The following is an 18881-nucleotide window of genomic DNA, read 5'->3' as shown; positions in this document are numbered from 1 at the left end:
AATAAAAATACATTAAAAAATTAATAATAATAATATACCAACAATTAGCTTACTTTATTTGTTGATACAACCTGAAAATGCTGCCAGGCTTCTGAACGGCCTCTTTTCTTGGCTCTCAAAAGAGCTCACCCTCTATAGTTCACTCAAAATCTACCGAAGTGCATGACACTCAAAAACTGCGGGGTACGCGGCGCGCTACTTTTGAACCAGATTACGAAGCGAAAACTTGAGAGCGAAAACTAAGCTTCGGACGTCACTGATCACGTGGTTATGGCAAAACGATCAAGCTCCGGTCACTGTGAGATGTTTCGTTTTTTTATACAAGCTTCGGCAGTCACATCACTAGCAACTGTCAGTGTTGCAGCTGTTTGTTGTTAAAAAATGACGTTTTTCATGCACGCCTGCGCTTTCTTCATTAAAATGATTACCTTACCGCTTCACGTAGCAGAGACGGTCGGACTTTTGTCTTTCTACAAACGCGTGTTTCCTTATGTCATGTCTAAATGTGCGGATGCGTACAATGATAAAATGAACGACAAGAAAAGGGAATTATTTCGAAGCTTGTCCAAATTTTACCCAACGAACGGTCCTCTGCGGATCTTGGAGGTGGGCTGTGGATCCGGGGCGAACTTTGGGTACTACCCGACTGGCTGCAAACTTACATGCACCGACCCGAACCCACATTTCCGAAGCTATCTGGAGAAAAGTATGGCGAAGAACGACCACCTCGTGTATGACAGCTTCGTTGTCGCTTCAGGCGAGAATCTACAAGGGGTGGAGGACAACTCGGTGGATGTTGTGGTAAGCACACTGGTTCTGTGCTCAGTTAAGGATGTTCACAAGGTTCTGGAGGAGACGAAAAGAGTTCTCAGGCCCGTAAGTTGATCACAGACAGTAAATCAACATGTGTCCAGTCCAGTAATCTGGTGTATTTCTATTAATAACACCAAAACATGAAAACACAGTTGTGTGACAGCTCCCTCCCCTTATCAAAAACTGACATTCATTGACTTTTCATTGACTCCCCTTTTCAAAGACTTGTCAGTTATTACATAACTGTAGCTGACCGCAATTACATCTTTGTATTTGATTTGATAAATGTAATCCCATTAAAAACACATGTCATTATGCAAAGTATTACTGGTTTAAAGTGCTTTAAATACTGAAACATTAAGGAAAACCTATACTTAAACCACATACAATTGAGTCAAAGATGTATACGTGCTTCACAGAGTGTTATTTTTTATCTTCTTCAGGGTGGAGCATTTTTCTTTATGGAGCATGTGGTATCTGACCCCTCAAGCTGGATTTACTTTTTACAACATGTTCTACAGCCTTTATGGTAATATGGAAATACATATAATAACCCTATTTACAAGATCACCCTTACATTAACCCTTACATAAAATTAAGGTGCTTTCTGTAGAATTCAGGTAGATTGGGACACTGTTCCGATTTTCCTGAATCAAGCTCACTGTGGATTTTAGAAATGTACAGTGTCAAGTTTTGGTCAATTTAGAGCCTGACAAGATATTAGACATGAAGTTGGATCTACATATATACATACATACATATACATATACATACATACATACATACATACATACATACATATATATATTCAAATATACAGGACCAAGCTGGAAAAAGGGTTTCGTCCTAAATTTCATAAGATATTTTTGATGCTAATCACGTACACAATATTGAAGTTTGAGATGGATGCTGATAAATGAATAACTAATAACTAAACAAAGGCAGAGAGAGAATGCAGAACTATCTTTTAGAGATAACACATGTTAATAATAATGCAGAGTCTGTGTACTGAAATTAAAAGCGCTATATCTTTATAATTAAATTTATGTTTGTTAGGTACTATATGGGGTATTTTTGTGAGACAACTCGTGCCATTTGGAAGGATCTTGAGGAAGCTGGCTTTTCAGACCTGCAGCTACGCCACATTCATCCTCCTCTGTTTTTCATGATCAGACCTCACATTGTTGGTTATGCTGTAAAATAATGAAAATGAATCTCAAGTGTATATTCATTAACTAGGATTGTTAAAATAATCCAATGTTTTCTTGTTTTGTTTTAGAAATATAATTTTGTATCAAAGAGTTACACAGTTAATACCAAGACTGTGTTATGTGTCTTTTTATACCTTTATCTTGTTTAAACATTTAGATAGGTGCAAAGTCCCTTTCAAGGAGTGACTCAGCAACGTATTTGCAATGCCTCCGGGAAAAAAAAAATGCCATAAGCAACTTACATAAATTGTAAGAACCACAACAGTAAAACAATAAAATTAATTAACGTTAAAACAAAAGCCATGGGAATATTTATGTTTTTTTCTTGTTTGTGCCCTTTGTAGACATCACATTTGATGGATCCTCACGTGCAGAATGTTTTTATCATTGTGTTTTTTAGTTTATTTTTAATAATTTATTCACATAATCATTAGTTATCCATATGATTGTTTATTTGATTATTCAATATATATTTTTATTATTATCAATTTCATTATTTGATCATTTTTAACAATATAATATCGATATATTTATTTATTCATTCAATATATTTCTATATGTTATGTGTCTTATTAATTCCAAATTTTCTGCTAAGACGAAGTTTGAACATTGAGACATACTGTATGCAACTGAGATTGATTTAATAAACTCCCATTTACCATCATTAAACTTCGTCTCATGCTCTGTTTGTGCTCTTCTCTGGCGTAATCGATCAACCTCTTGACTGAGAGTAGACTGTTAAACGCTAATTTTAGTAACAGCTCCGCTGAGTAATTTTTATTTTCTGGCGGGATCTGGTGTCCGGGGTTGGTTCCTAAATATTTTGTCTGCCCTAGAGTCTTGATCTAACACAGTTGTCTATAAAGTACTCCAAGGCAATTTACATTAAATATTAGCCTGTGTAGGATGGATAGTATGCAAATTGGGACGCAGTGTGAGGTCATAGGTGAGGCTCGAGACGAATGAATTCCCGCGTCTCTGCACAAGATGGCGCACTCTGTCCGGATTTACATGTTTTCGTTCATTCTTTCAAGTGCACTTTAACAGTATTTGTCATGTAGACAGTCATAAATTAAGAACATATATATGGGTCGTTTGCTGACGTTAACAAATAATTATTTATGCCTAAATGTGTAGATAAGCCTAAGACGAGGTGCCATCTTGTGAGCAATTAACTAAGCATAGGTGTTTGGTAATAGTTTACTTTACTATTTAGTGCAGGAAGACGTTTTATCATCATAGCTGAGCTAACCGCTCCCATTAGGTCACATGACATCATCTTTTGAAGCACTTTCAATCTGTGTGTACATACTTTAGCTGCTTTTTGAAATCAGTCAAGTTGCGCATCGTTGAGACTGAAAGACATGAAAAAGAAACACGCTCAAAGGCTGAAAAAATATTTATTTAGTTTCACCTTACCAAAAACAAATGACATCTTTATTTAGTTCATTGTTTATTGATTTCCCCCTGCTTTGTGAGGTGCAGGTGTATTCTCCCTGATTGTCTTGTAACAGCTTTACTTATAAACAGCGGTAATACATGAACCTATTAACTAAAACCATCAAAACGTATCAACTGAAGCGTGTATATGGCTTACAGACCAGTTAGACGTATATTACAAAAGCTTTGACTAAAAATGACAAGTTAAATTCTGTTTTCTTAATTCAGAATAAAGCTTATTAAGTATTCCACTGTTAGCCATAGATTTAGTAATAAAGCAATCACCTTCAATTCTGTTCAGTCTCTGTATATGAAATTTTGCACTAAAATTCCATAAAATAAAACACGGAATGGGGACAGCAATACCAGAGCTACATAAATGGGGGCAATCATAGTGAATAATGCAAAGAACACAACTGCACAACAATCGCGTCACAATTTCATACACACAAGCGCATCAGATATAAGGTAAAAATACAAGTCCGTCAATTCTGCATTCCTACTACAAGCAAAAAAAAAAAAACTTTTCAATAAAATTAACATTCAAGATTCCCTGGAAACCAAATGGGACAAAGCAAGAACTCCCAGTGTAGACGTGCCAATCTTGCACAAGATACATACAGAAATATAAACATCTGCTGACTGCTAATAAAAAGATGTCATGGAAAAGTACATCCTTAGTTTGAAAAGCGTATTTGTCGTCGTCGTTTCTGGTCAATCGTTCTTAGGCTGTTAGTTAAAAATGAGTTATAAAAACAAACATTTGACAGGAAGTGGATTAAATGTATTCCCTGTGCCAAAAAGTCACTGTTTCTGTGTTTGTATAAGCATGTGGGCAGACAGGTCTGCTAGTAAAGTTCCTTTAGCGTGCTTGGGGCGGTGTCCCATTAGCCACTTTTAACACAGTACAGGTCCTTTAATGTCTTGAGCTCCTCGATAAGAGTCTTGTTCTGATTCTCCAGCACAGCCACGCGGTTCTCCAAACACTTCACATACTCCTTTTTCTTTCGGCGACACTCTCGGGCGGCCTCCCTGCACGATAGATTTGAATTAGTTAAAAAAGCGTGGTTACAAATACCAGTTTAATTATCTCGCTAACTCTCTTTCAAACCAATACATGCACCTGTTTTTTGCCAGGCGTATCTCTCTCTTCATTTGTGGGTCGTCACTCTTGCCCTGAGAGCTGATAACGGGTGATGTCATGACAACAGTCTGAGGCAGCGATGAGGAAGAGGAACGGATCTGATAAGCTATTTCTCCTCCCGCACCTGCAACGCAACATCACAGTAGGTGTCTGAACCCACACTTGTGCAATAACCCAAAAATAAGCTTTAGATACATAATTTTTTTTTTACCTTGCAGCACAACCTGGTTGCTGGGCAGTAAAATCTGTTGCCCGTCGGCAGTCTGGGCGTACTGTAGTATAGTTGGCTGGCTTGGGTTCGAGTTGGACATGGTGAGGGTCTGCAGGCCTTGCATCCCGTCCGATCCAGTACTAGCCAGCTGCAGAGAGCCATTGGAGGAAATCGCAACTGCGAAAAAAAGCAAAGTGTGAGTAATATCTAATGGTACAGCTGTATAAAGATATTATTACAATTATGCTGTAGTTCACGCTGTAAATTATGCATTATTGCAAAATAACCTTGAAATAAAAATAAGACAACATTTTAGAAGCATTCAATTAATCTTGCGAAATAAAGACTGTGTGGCTTTTTTGCCCTCAGTTGTGTTGTTAATCTTTTAACTTATGCAACCATTTGCTTCATTTCTGTTGCAAAATGTTAAGTTAGCACATTACTGCCTACAGAAGATGTTTTTATTCATTATGTGTATATTTATTTAGCACGTCTTACTATATTGGCCAGTGCTTGTTTGGTAGATCGGAGTTGAGAGTGAGACATTTGTTATGGTAGAGGAGGTGGCGTTTTCCTCATTTTCCTCATTCTGAGTTGCCACTTCCTCAGCTGATAGATCATTCAGAATCTTCCTGAAACATTAAAAGGAACAGAAAGTTTAATGCAATTGTCACTTACTAAAAGATGTTTTGTATTTTATCTATGTAAGCATATGTGTTTAAAATGAAGCACAACATTAAAGGGATAGGTCACTTTAAAATGAAAATTCTGTCATCATTTACTCATCCTCGTGTTGTTCTAAACCTGTATGAATTTCTTTTTTTTTCTGCTGAACACAAAAGAAGATATTTTGAGAAATGATGGTAAACACACAGCAGATGGTGACCATTGACTTCCATAGTAGGAATAAAAAAAATATGACGGAATTTAATGGGTACCGTCAACTGTGAGCTTACCATCATTTATCAAAATTATCAATCACAATACTTCCAAAATATTTTTTTCCTACTATGGAAGTCAATGGTCACTATCTGCTGTGTGTTAACCATCATTTCTCAAAATATCTTCTTTTGTGTTCAACAGAAAAAAAAATTCATACCGGTTTAACACAACATGAGGATGAGTAAATGATGACAGAATTTTTATTTTAAAGTGAACTATCCCTTTAAGGTTCTAGAGGTAAACATTGCATTCAATATCTTCATGATGCAATACTACACTACCCACAATCCTACAATGGGATCCACCAATCCACTTGTTAAAGGGATACTCCAGTCAAATATCAAAATTACCCCATGTAGTACTCACCCTCAAGCAATCCCAGATACACATGTCCATCATCTTTCAGACAAACACATCTGGAGTTATTTTAGTAAATGTCCTTGCTCTTCCAAGCTTTATGTAAGGGATAATGTAGAGGCAGACGGTAGTTATCGGGAAATAAGCCCCGACAGTGTGATCAGGACCCGACGCGAAGCGGAGGGTCTTGTATCACACTGAAGGGGCTTATTTCCCGATAACTACCGGCTGCCTCTACATTATCCCGCTTATTACACGACTACTTGCCACATAAGAAAAAAAACTGGACATGAATATGAATTTGAAACATTTTATTGGCATATTTGTTTTAAATTAACATTTTTATCCTTCCGCGAAACTTTGCACAGATGCATAAAATGATCGTAATACCTTATTAATATCCTCTGCTTCATACTTGTCTGTCTCCGGTTTTTTCTGTTTTAGCCAGTCTTTGAGAAGTTTTAATGTCTATCCAATGTTTAAATGTTTTGTTTTTTCCATACATGTTAAAATTAATGTTAAAATGTTGTGGTTGTCCAGTGTTTGTCACAAGATGGCACCAAACAGTAATCTTTATTGGCGCGGAGCAATTTAAATCGTACAAGTAGTACCGGCTATGCGTTATTACTTTGGAGCGGTTATTATTTGAAAAGAACGAACCTGCAAATGTCTCAACTGACCAATCAGAATTAAGCATTCCAAAGAGCCGTGTAATAAATTGGTAGAAAACATGGATCAGGAAATAACTTATGATTTTAAACCCTCCATCCTTCACAGAAGTAATCCAGACGGCTTTAATAAGGGATTAATAAAGGTCTTTTGCAGGTAATCGATGTGATTGTGTAAAAAAAATCCATACTTCAAACATTATAAACTATAATAACTAAGTAACAGAGCCACCTTGGACTCACGCAACTTACTTGAGAGTTTGAGCGTTCTTCGCCATAGGTTGCACAATGCCTCTCCTGAATCCGGTAAGTTCAAGATGGCGTTGTTACCAGAAAGTTATAGTTTATAAAATTTTAAAATATGGATTTTTCTTTCAATATTGCACCAATTACCCGCAGAAGACGATTATTAACCCTTTGAAGCCGCGTGGATTACTTCTGTCAAGAATGGATGCACTTTTTTGGGCTTCAGGGTCAGAAGTTGTTCCCTGATCCCCGTTTTCTCCCATTATAAGCTTGAAAAATTAAGGACATTTATTAAATAACTCCAAATGTGTTCGTCTGAAAGATGATGGACATGTGTATCTCAGATTGCTTGAGAGTGAGTAAATCATGGGCTAATTTTGATATTTGATTTTAAAGGGATAGTTCACCCAAAAATGAAAATTCTTTCATTGTTTGCTCACTCTCATGTTATTATAAACCCGCATAAATGTATTTGTTCTGATGAACACGAAGGAAGATATTTTGAGAAATGTTCATAACCAAACCATTCGTGGACCCCATTTACTTCCAACATATTATTTTTTCCTACTATGGAAGTGAATGGGGTCCACGAATGGTTTGGTTACAAACATTTCTCAAAATATCTTCCTTCGTGTTCATCAGAACAAAATTTTTTATATGGGTTTATAATAACATGAGAGTGAGTAAATGATGACAGAATTTTCATTTTTGGGTGAACTATCCCTTTAACAAGCGGATTGGAGCAATCAAGCATTTTCCCAATATAAAAATGCGTACTGCGGCTATACCTGTAGGATGGGCGGCGAACCAAAATATCTCTTGACTTCTGGTTAGAGGACCCACTGTCAGATGACTCTTGAGAATCATCACTGTCAGATCCCTGACCCTAATAGAAAACATTGTTAACACAGAGGAAAACAATGCTGTGGAATCTTGTGGTTCTAGGATGAAATGAAGAATGTAAAGTATGTGTTACCTGTGCTTGTGCTGGAGGAGACTGGATAACTGACGACTGAGCTGACTGAATCACACCTTGCACCTGGTATTGACCACTGGGCAGCTGGACCACAGCCACTTGCGAGCCACCCAGAGACATCTACGATGTTGAAGCAATGCACACAAAGCAATGTGAAATCAACTGCAAAATGTACAATTGTATACAATGCAACCATTTTCATGACTTGATTCCTTTTGCAAACACTTATTTGTGGCACATAATATTTGCATACAAGGTTATACGAAATGCACATAGCTTAAATTCTTTCATCATTTTCTCACTCTCATGCTATTACAAACCTGTATACATTTCTTTGTTTGGATCATGAGCACCATTAACTTCCATAGTAGAAAAAACAAAACTATGGAAGTGAATGGGTTTGATTACAAACATTCTCCAAAATATCTTCCTTCGTGTTCATCAGAACAAAGAAAAGAATACAGGTTTGTAACAACATGAGAGTGAGCGAACGATGACAGACTTTTCATTTTTGGGCAAACTATCCCTTTAACAGTACCTGTGCGATCTGTGATATTTGAGAGGCAGTAATAGTTGTTGGGATGGCAATAGGTTGGGACTCAGAGCCATTGGTGTTATTCTGCTGAACCTCCTCCATTGCCACTGCAAACACACAGATGAGCATTTAGATAAATAAACGTAATGCTTCCTATGACATGTAATCTCTAACAGTTAACTCTTAAATGTACTAGTTACTATCATAAAAAGAACACTATGGCTTTCATTTGTTCTTATACGTGAATAGGAAGATGTGTGGTAGGGTCAAGTCAGCCTACCAAGAAGATTTAGTCAATGTTTCCATATTCCTCAGTACTGAGTCAATCTGTTTCAAAACCTCAGCTCTACCACACACACACACACACACACACACATATGCGCGCGCGCACACACACACCATGTCGTCTTGAGAGCTGTTTTTTTTACAACTGTTGTGTAATTTTCTGTCTTTATTTACTATGCAGATCCCAGTTAAAGCATGTAAATAGTGCAATAAGCGGAAAAATTTCAATAGTGTAGAGGTAACTACAATGTAATAAAAATACATAAGCTTCATAAAAGTAGTGGAGTAAATCATAATCGGTGTGTTGTGGATGAAGGTGAATCGTGTTGTTAATAATGCCTCCAAACTAAAACCGGATGCTAAAAACCGCCCACCAGCCACTTCCATAAAAAAAATCATTATTAAGCCAATCTCCTTTTAAAAAAAATAAACCATAGTGAAAATGCAGGCTGGATTCACCTGTTGATTGGTCTTTGTATGTAATATTAGCCGTAAACATTACAGATGATAGCATAACAACATACGGCTATAGCAGCTAACTGGCTAATAAAACAAACTGTTCGGGAATTTATTTATGTAGTAACGTTATGTATAAAACATTTACAATGTGTTTACAACCGTCATTGTTTGCACTACGCATAAACCATATCAGAATAGGGGTGGATCGTGTTTTAGGGATGTTGTAAATATTTTGCGAAAACCCGAATGTTAAAGTCTCCATCCCCCGAGAGATCCTGGTCAAAAGCGCATCTGTGAATAAAGCAAACCGCTGCATTACTATCGACTGCTACTATTTGTTATGAAGCCCGTGGGCGACTTCATGTCGCGCTCTGCAGAACTTTCAAGCTAGTCACTGGCACGCAAGTGCCCGCGTCAATAGACGTCAGCGATACGGGGAGCCATTAAAACACCTTCCCGTAAGAACCGAGCGGACAGGCGCCATGACACCAGCGACGGCTCGACTGACGAGGATGAGTACAAAAGCAAAGCGTTACCTTTAATCCGTTCGTACTGCTCCTGGAAACAACGATGCGATGTTTATAGACGCCAGTATTCAACTTGTACGATGAAAAGTAAGTTAATTAATAATGCATGAAATAAACCTGGGCGGTTTCCATTCAAAAATGGCTTGAGGGTTTTTTTCTAAAGGCCGCGATAAGCGCCGCCCATTAGAAGGACGTGTTACGTAATCGTGTAATGAGCGCTGCGATTGGCCAATGAGATTTGAACGCAGAAGTCTGGGGAGATGAATGAAACCGAGGGATGTTTACAAGTGTCCTACGTGAAATGCAGTTGTAAAAACAGTTGAAAACGTTTTTTAGAGTTGCAAAATAAAAGCCTTTTATTGTTTTTTTTTTTCGTGTTTTAAAACAGTATAAAACAGTAACAGTAAACAATGTACAAAAACGAAACAGATGTGAACCAATAGGGAAATGTTTGCTTGCATATTCATTCAGTTTGAAACTTAAAATATTTTTTTTTTTTAAGTATGTAACTGCCATATCGCTATTATTAATAATATTATGAGCCAAAAACTACATTTTTTATCAACAAAATAATAATATGCATTGTCTAAACAATAAAGTCATGTTATGTACCTTATTTAAATTAAGTCCATAGCAAGTACATTTCCCTTCATACTGTATGTTGGTGTGCATGTCTCCCAAATACTTCAAAATGTGTCTGCAGCAGTTTGCATAGTAACATTTTGGGTCCAGCCCTAAGCTGGCATCTCATAATTTTATTACAGAATTGATGTTTTATTTTCTGTTTTCCACAATTAAGATGTTAATGACAATTAAAATGTTTTCTTTGATAAACAAAAATCATTACAAACATTAAAGTGAACATTTTATGAATTTCCTTTCTGTCCCGGAAAGCAATATTTCCCTGAATGTCCCGTGTAAAAGCTCATTCACTCACTCACTTGTGCTTTCACATTAACTCAGCCTTGCATGAGTAAAAAATACATTTCATGACAGTGTATCAGATTTGAGAGAAACTATTGTGGAAATGATCATGACCCATGCAACCTGTGTTCTCACAGTTATAAACTGTCTATCAGTATTTAACCTTGAATTACAAACACGCAAGCTTGCCACTATGCACTCTTAACTTATGCACGCATACCCCATTTTATACAATATTGAGGTTAGGCTAACATAATGAAATTATCAATTGTGTGAGTCTCTTCCAAGTCCCACCTTATCATATCATGCTTGTATCATAAGGACTGTACATACCATAGAGTTCTGCATGATCTCTGAAACTGAAGTTTAAATAGAAATGCATGATAGATGGAGCCGTACACAGACATCTACCAATCACATTTCTTATCAAGAGTAAAAGAACAAACAAAAATGGAGCAAGCTATTTACAAATTTAAATGTCAGAACCCAGAGATGTCAGCGACAGTAGTTTATATTCATGTTAATCCAAAAAATCTTGACAGAATACAACAACTAACATACAGTACAGTAGAATTGATCATCTGTACACAAGCAATTATTTACATTTATTTATGGTTTACAAGAAGTTAAGCGTCATTCCTGGTAAAAATGTTTATAGTACATGAGACAGCATCAGCACCTGTCTTTAAAGATCCTCTTGCCAAACATGTAAAATCTACCTTTGTACAGTCAGATGTTTACGAGGGGCTTGCTTGTACAGAGTCTTGCTATTTTACAGTTATTTTGCTTTATTGTACAGATGCCTGAATTTCATTTCTTTTTTTGCCATTCGAGGTTTCAATGGCTTGTCCTGATGTGTAGAAGCACCTTTATATGAGAGCAAAAATAGAGCTATACCTCAGTTTCTGTTTGGTTTGTGATGAGGTTTAAAGTTAAATCTAGAAGTTATTAAATTAAAATAACCCTATATATGAAGGGGTAAACTTGCTGAGGTTAGATTGGGTTATAGACCATTGTGTTTTTATGTGCCTGCACTTTTTTGTGTTAGTCATCAATGCTACTCAAAAATGAAAGTAAACATTACATACTGTAACAATGGCTACACATGCCCTTCTCCTTGACAGATATTAATGAATATCCACATTTATCTAATAAAGTGCATAAAGGATAAAGAAAACAACTAAGAATGTGTGTCCTCATACAGAACTTTCATGGGGATGTTGCAAAGTTTTTCCTCACTTTGAAGTCCTTCACTTGTACATTTTGGCCTTTTGTAGTATCGTTGCACATACAGTACTGTGCAAAAGTCTTAGGCCACCATGCTACCATTAGATTTGTTGTTTTTGCAATTGTGTATAGTGATCATATATAATTATTCTTTATTAGAATACAACCAAAAAACAGGAAATGTGTATGAAGTATTAAAGCGTAACTAAACCCCTGGTCAGAGCTGACTCCACCCACTGGCAATATTTGAAAAATGCAAGAAAAGTGGGCAGATCCCTACGAAGATAGAGGGGACGAACTAAGCTTGTACCAAGTGTGTGGTGAGATCGTAACAAGGGCGTGGTGATCTTGAACCTGCTTACGTCACGAGTCATTTTTTGGACCCAACATCCAATGGGAAAATTCAACTGCAGTAGCCACCGTTCAACCTGAAGAGGGCAGCACTCAGACGTTTTTACACCATATATTGCAGTATTGAAACACTTTATATCCAAATGTCAAAAAAATTACTAAAATCAATAAACAGCACTAATAAAACATAATCCTTACAGATCATTAACTAAAAAAAGTTGGTTTGGGGTTTAGTTACTCTTTAAAAACAGAAGTGTCAAGTATTTAGGGTAAACTCCCCTTCCACTTGAGCAATAGCAGGCAGCTGCAGGATCTCCTCCTTAACCTAAGTGAAATAAAGTCCTAATTTCTCATTCTATTCAAATGACTTTAGTCTCCTCAAAAAAGCTCAAGATGTGTTTCGTGCCAAGAGAGGTCACACAAAGGAGACATTTAGTTCTGAAAATTCTTTTGTGTACATATTTCCTGTATTATCTGTTTGTATCTTAATAAAAAGAGTGAAAAATAAATATGGATGGACATTAAAACTTTGCTACAACAATAAAGTTGGCGATGGTGGCCTAAGACTTTTGCACAGTACTGTATATACATGTAGCAATGCAGTTTTATTTAAAAAAAAAAAACCTTAAAACAATTAAATATGTAAGAGTGTAAAATTAAAGGGCCCATATCAAATACATTTTTATAGGCCTTTAAATAGGTCATGGTTTACATGTCTCCTATTAATAATACTTTTCTGGGTACAATAAAACAAGTTCAATTCACAAAACAAATAAACTAACAAACCATGAAACACCTGCCTGTGTACATTTCTGAAATAAAAAAAAGATAACAATTCAGTGTTGGGCACTATATTGCATGTGTTTTTAGTTTAAGGAAAACTGTACATCTTCAAAAAAATAAATAAATAAACAAAGTTCCAGTAGTAAGATTTAACACTTAAAGGTGCAATGTGTACATTTTAAAAGGATCTATTGACAGAAATGCAATATAATATACAAAACTATGTTTTCAGTGGTGTATAAAGACATAATGAACCATAATGAAGTCGCCATTTTGAACCGCCCTGTTTTGTCAATATGTTGTCTCAGACGACAGTGTTTTTGTCCTGTGGCGACTTCCGTAGCTTCTCTATGTGCTTGAAAAGGAACGGTGAGTGGTGGACTGAGTCATTGGTTGCAATTCACAACCTCGCCACTAGATGCGCTAAAATCAACACAGTGCACCTTTTTAGGGACACTCCACTTAAAAAAATATGCTCATTTTCCAGCTCCCCTAGAGTTAAACATTTGATTTTTGCAGTTTTTGGAATCCATTCAGCTGATCTCCGGGTCTGGCAGTACCACTTTTAGCATAGCTTAGCATAATCCATTGGATCTGATTAGACCATTAGCATTGCGCTAAAAAAATAACCAAAATATTCCCATGCTATTAAAAGTAACCAAGGGAACTATTTTCGGGCAGTGCGTAATATCACTACGCCTACTGCAGCCATGTTACAGCAACAAAGTCCTTGATTATTACGCCGGAATGAGAGTATAGTTCCTAGCCATATCTGCCTAGAAAATCTCAACTTTTAATCTCCCGTCGGTCTTAGTACACGATGTAACTACAGAAGAGTCAAGTTTTAAATAGGAAAAATATCCAAACTCTTTGGTTATTTTTTAGCGCGATGCTAATGGTCTAATCAGATTCAATGAATTGTGCTAAGCTATGCTAAAAGTGGTGCCGCCAGACCCGGAGATCAGCTGAATGGATTCCAAAACGGTAAAAAGTGAAGTGTCCCTTTAAAGCATTAGTGTTCCTGAATAATTTGAGTGTTATGAATAAATCTTTTTACAGTAACGTTTACATTTGAGCTAATCAGATCTGCATCCATATATCAGGTCCAGCTGCAGTCCACATTGCAAAATTGGTTAGCAATTTCCCCCGAAATAAAGTGTGGTTTGAGCCCAGTGGTCTTTCTGAAGGGTTGGATGTTGGTAGTAGTGTAATCTTGAATGCTTTGGGTATGCAGCTAAACTGTGTGTTTTAACCTGGGTATAGGCATTCTATTAACTAAATTATTACAGAGATGTCCTATTACCATACTGCTCTTGAGCAAGGCACTTAACCCCAGGTTTTTGTTTCTCCTTTTAATGGAGGACTTTCTCTGCAGCATGAATACCGTAAGCTGCTTTGGATAGAAGCGTCTGCTAAATGACCACGGTGGAGTTTTGATAACCCTATTATTTTTTAAACCCCACCTCTTACAATTTACAGCCCTGTAACACACAGCACCATAGTTAAGCTGGTGAGTTGCTCAGTTGCAGATCAGCTCTATGGATATTTAAAAAAAATTGAGGGTATAATCTTTTCTAAGCACCAGTCAAACAGAGCTAAAATAGGCCTGTTTAAAATAATAATAAAACTGCGGTGACGTAAACGATTCAAGTACATTTAAATTGTGATTGGCCGGACTGTGTTTATGGCATTTTGGGGAGTGTCCGGAGAAGGCCGGGGAGGTGTTCTGAGGGAAACTCGATAGTATCCCTCCTTTGAAGAACTCACATATTTGTATTTGGGTAAATTAACACCTTACCCCTGAACAAACAGGGCCAAGTATTTTCGAACTATATAACCATCCTTTCTTGTACCCCTCTGGTTTGCCATAGCCCAGCTCACATGTTGTATGCTACGTATATGGGGTCCAACTGATCAGCCAGGAAGGAGTCTCTCAAGTGCATTCTCTGTTTTTCTCCTCTGGAGTTTATAGGTATAACCCCTGGGTCAACAATTACCACCACCCCTACAATTAGATGGTGCTCCTCTAATACAACGTTGGTTACAAGTGGAACCAGGTCTAATGCATCCTGCTCTGAACCACAGAGTTCAGCAACCACCACCAGCAGGTTTGTCCAGGTGAAAACGGCACTAAAGAGGAAGAAAGAGGGGGAAATTGGGTGTGAATGCAAAATTAAGATAAACAAATGTCACATAACAGAAACTTGGGCAGGGTTTAGATTAAGCCAGGACTAGGCCTTAGTTATATCAAGACATTAAACATTAGATTTTTACTGTTTTGGAATCTATTCAGCCAATCTCCGGGACTGGTGGTACAGTTTTAGCATAGCTTAGCATAATCCATTGAATCTGATTACACCATTAGCATCGTGCTAAAAAAATAACCAAAGAGTTTCTTATTTTTCCTAATATTTTTCCTATTTTAAATGTGACTCTTCTGTAGTTACATCGTGTACTAAGACCGACAGAAAATTAAAAGTTGTGATTTTCTAGGCAGATATGGCTAGGAACTATACTCTCATTCCGGCGTAAAATAGTCCTCTCGGTAACTTTCAATAGCAGGGGACCTTTTTTCATCTTAGTACACAGTGTAACTACAGAAAAGTAAAAAAAAAAACTCTTATTTTTGAGTGTGATGCTAATGGTCTAATCAGATTCAATGGATTATGCTGAGCTATGCTAAAAGTGATACCACCAGACCCGGAGATCAGCTAAATGGATTCCAAAATGGTAAAAATCAAAGGTTTAACTCTAGGGGAGCTGGAAAATATTTTCACTAAAAGTGGAGTGTCCCTTTAAAATGCATCAAACATGCCTTTTAGCCTGGACTAGGGTTAAAGGGGTAGTTCACCCAAAAATCTAAATTACCCCTTGATTTACTCATGCCTCAAAATTTCCTTGATGTATATGATATTGTCTTTTTCAGACAAACACAATCAGAGTTATATTAGAAAATGTCCTGACTGTTTCAAGCTTTACAATGATAGTAAATAGTGCTACTGATTTGAAGCCCAAAAAAGTCTGTCCATCCCTTCATTCTGAGGGCAATCAATGTGATTTTGTAAGAAAAATGTAAATATTATGTAATGTAAATATATAAGTTTGTCACTCCCCCACTACATCTCACGTTGGAAACGCACTCTCTCATAAATGTGCATCGATCGTTACCGGAAGCCAGTTATTTTAGTCTGTAAAGTTTAAAATATTTACATTTTTCTTACAAAATCACATAAATTGCCCTCAGAAGGCCTTTATTAACCCCTTAAAGCCATGTGGATTATTTCTGTGAAGGATGGATGGACTGACTTTTTTTTGGGCTTCAAATCAGAAGCACCATTTACTACCATTATAAAGTTTGGAACTTCCAAGATATTTTCTAATATAACTCTGATTGTGTTTGTCTGACAAAAGATAATCATATACATTGAGGATGACTTGAGGGTGAGAAAATCATGGGGTAATTTTCATTTTTGGGTGAACTGTCCCTTTAAGCCCTGTCTAGAAACCACCCCATAGTGTTTTTATAAAAAAAATGTTTACAGACTGAAAGAAAACATCTTGCATTCTTATCATTTAGTATTTGTTTTATTAATAAATCTAATTACCAAATGCATCCAAAGGGAAACTTAAAGCACAGATTTTACCTCTCGCCGATGCTGCGGTGGGCACGTGACACACTGGTCTCAATGTCAATTGGATGATACCGCAAACCTCTCAATTCCAAAGTCTCGTCCAGGGAGCCCACAACAAACAGGGCATCATGGCGATCTAAACAAGAGTGTTAACACGCAATATTATTAAGCACAACCTAGAAGAACATGCAATCTAATAAGAATCTAAATCCTCATGAACTAGTTTATCATTACCTCCACTGGAATCTGTGAGTTCAGTTCTCTTGACAAAGCCCAGGTATCCAGTTTTGGCCCACAGCGTTTGTGGATCTCCGAAGCTCAGCTTAGTGTTAAAGTGATCGGCCTGAAGATTTTCCTCTCCGTATATAGTGTAGTACCCTGTTGCATTGTGGGGACTGTTCACCCAAATCTGTAAATGAAAGGAAAAGTGCATTACGATGACGAAAAACCTTTTTCAAAGCCAAATCGGTACCTGTAATCACGTAATTCTGAAGAAACATTATGATTATGTACACAAACGCACCTCTCCCAGGTGAGAATCCCCCAGTGGTCCTCTAGTTTCTGGATTGACTATGATCACCCGCACACCAGGAAGAATCTAAAAGAACAGACATCAAAGATATTTCTATTGATCAAATCACAATGATTAAAAATTATATGGTCAAGCCATTAAGCCATTACGGTTACTTACTGTTCCAGACTCCATAAGAGAAAGCGACTGCGGGGCTCCACGCTCCACTAACCTCACCCTACAACACACAAACAGAATCATTGATATTACATTATGAAAAGAGTCTTAAATAATGTTTTACTTCCTTTCACTCAAAATTGGAACGCTGATAATATTTTTATTATATGGATTTTGATAAAGACACCTAATATAAAGTGCAACCAAAATTTTTTAAAGGAACCGGTCACTCAGAAATGAAAATAACATGCAGAGGATTGAGTACACGAAAAAGGGCTCCACCCGGCTCCATGCCATTTAGTATGAGGATCATTGTCTCCCAAGTGTCTAGTGAGTAATTGGCATATGCGTCATGATGAAATGCAGTCAAGGGACATGCAAGAACCAGTGATCATCTTACCTAACGTCATGGAGCTGGCATGCGACCATTTCATGTGTCTACAATTCTCTACATGTGTTTACATACAAATGTGATGTATCAATCACTAAATACAATCACTAAAACTCACTCCAGAAAACATCCATTTTGCTGCTTTTCTGTGTTTTTTCTGCATCTATTAACGTTAAGCTGCTTTAAAACAATTAAACAAAATATTGAAATATATTAACCCAGTTGAGGAGTTATAGATTCCTTTTTGAAAATGGATGGGCTACAGAAATCCAGACTCAATTCAATATCCTACAAAGCTAGAAAGAGCCAGAATATTTTTATAAAATGTACAATAAGTCTCAGGTGTGCCTAGAACATGTCTGTGAAGTTTCAGCTCAAAATACCCCACAGATAATTTTTTATAGCCTGTTCTCATGTGTGTATCTTTAAATGCAAATGAGCCACTGCCCTCACTCCCTTACCAACAGACAGGGAGCGCGCCTGGTTATAAATAGATCTGATTCCTGTGAATACAGTCTGGGACAATAGTATCTTTAGCCGCATTACCGCAACAATGTGCTAACAAACACATTTAGAAAAGCTTTTGGGTAAAATTAACCAGTCAATGGCCATGGGCAGGGCTTTGTTTGTGTGAAGTAACATTAACAAAAGAATCAAAACAGCATGTCTAATGAGACTGCTTTGGTTTAATTGGGATTAAAAAAGAAGGAGAGGGTGTTTTTTCATTGTAGAGTTGTTGTGTAAACACAATGCCAACAAACATTTATGTCCAAACACCTTGTAAAAGTGGATTTTGCATAATATGTGCCACTTAAGGTATGGCATATAAGAAATGGTTCATCCAAAAATGAAAGTTGGCACATACTGTACTCACACTTAAAGGCGTTCTAAGCGAATCTGCGTGACGTTAGTTTATGTTGACGTTTTCAAACAGACGGAGCGTAGCTAACTCCTCCCCCTCCCTTCCGTGCTTTCATGAACGCGCCCAGCCCCCACCCCAAAATCCTTTTTGTCGTTTATTGGCTGGAACACTTTGTTTTGTTTTGTGATGCTAGGTTTGGCCACTATGTT

General features: G+C 37.1%; 3 protein-coding genes across 7 annotated transcripts in view; 1 reads left to right on the top strand and 2 right to left on the bottom strand.

Annotated features, from left to right (window-relative positions):
- Nucleotides 1-328: 328 nt before the first annotated feature.
- On the top strand, nt 329-2653 carry LOC135757872 (thiol S-methyltransferase TMT1A-like). Of its 2 annotated transcripts, none has more exons than XM_065272623.2 (3): nt 329-801; nt 1257-1342; nt 1870-2653. In XM_065272623.2, the coding sequence occupies exons 1-3, from the start codon at nt 382-384 to the stop codon at nt 2015-2017; spliced, it is 654 nt and encodes a 217-aa protein (XP_065128695.1). In that variant the 5' UTR covers nt 329-381; the 3' UTR covers nt 2018-2653. The 2 variants fall into 2 exon arrangements, with proteins under 2 accessions (XP_065128695.1, XP_065128694.1); XM_065272622.2 differs by having other exon boundaries at nt 329-876; nt 1870-2648.
- A 752-nt stretch (nt 2654-3405) lies between these two features.
- Nucleotides 3406-13606, bottom strand: atf1 (activating transcription factor 1). Its single transcript, XM_065272757.2, has 8 exons — nt 9824-13606; nt 8547-8650; nt 8009-8128; nt 7821-7918; nt 5318-5451; nt 4820-4996; nt 4588-4732; nt 3406-4496 (listed from the first exon to the last, which is right to left on the bottom strand). Exons 2-8 carry the CDS (start codon nt 8643-8645, stop codon nt 4352-4354), a joined length of 918 nt encoding a protein of 305 aa, XP_065128829.1. The 5' UTR covers nt 8646-8650; nt 9824-13606; the 3' UTR covers nt 3406-4351.
- Nucleotides 13607-13687: 81 nt separating this feature from the next.
- dip2bb (disco-interacting protein 2 homolog Bb) overlaps nt 13688-18881 on the bottom strand; it is a 46421-nt gene continuing 41227 nt past the window's right edge. For all 4 annotated transcript variants that reach the window (XM_065272753.1, XM_065272755.1, XM_065272754.1 and 1 more), the window contains 5 exons: nt 17423-17480; nt 17255-17329; nt 16966-17140; nt 16744-16867; nt 13688-15229 (listed from right to left, as the gene is read on the bottom strand). In XM_065272753.1, the coding sequence (XP_065128825.1) occupies nt 14977-15229; nt 16744-16867; nt 16966-17140; nt 17255-17329; nt 17423-17480 (685 nt within the window). In that variant the 3' untranslated portion in view covers nt 13688-14976. The remainder of the gene's footprint in view (nt 15230-16743; nt 16868-16965; nt 17141-17254; nt 17330-17422; nt 17481-18881) is intronic.

Source organism: Paramisgurnus dabryanus, chromosome 7 (assembly GCF_030506205.2).
Source record: "Paramisgurnus dabryanus chromosome 7, PD_genome_1.1, whole genome shotgun sequence".
In the NCBI taxonomy this organism is placed as follows: Eukaryota; Metazoa; Chordata; class Actinopteri; order Cypriniformes; family Cobitidae; genus Paramisgurnus; species Paramisgurnus dabryanus.
This window is presented reverse-complemented; position numbering and strand designations above follow the sequence as displayed.

Coding starts and splice junctions, on each gene's coding strand:
- LOC135757872 (XM_065272622.2), top strand. CDS start 382: ATGACGTTTTTCATGCACGCCTGCGCTTTCTTCATTAAAATGATTACC. Junction 877..1,256: donor CGAAAAGAGTTCTCAGGCCC/GTAAGTTGATCA, acceptor TATCTTCTTCAG/GGTGGAGCATTTTTCTTTAT. Junction 1,343..1,869: donor CATGTTCTACAGCCTTTATG/GTAATATGGAAA, acceptor TATGTTTGTTAG/GTACTATATGGGGTATTTTT.
- atf1 (XM_065272757.2), bottom strand. CDS start 8,645: ATGGAGGAGGTTCAGCAGAATAACACCAATGGCTCTGAGTCCCAACCT. Junction 5,452..7,820: donor GTTCGCCGCCCATCCTACAG/GTATAGCCGCAG, acceptor TTAATGTTTCAG/GAAGATTCTGAATGATCTAT. Junction 4,733..4,819: donor CAACCAGGTTGTGCTGCAAG/GTAAAAAAAAAA, acceptor GTTGCGTTGCAG/GTGCGGGAGGAGAAATAGCT.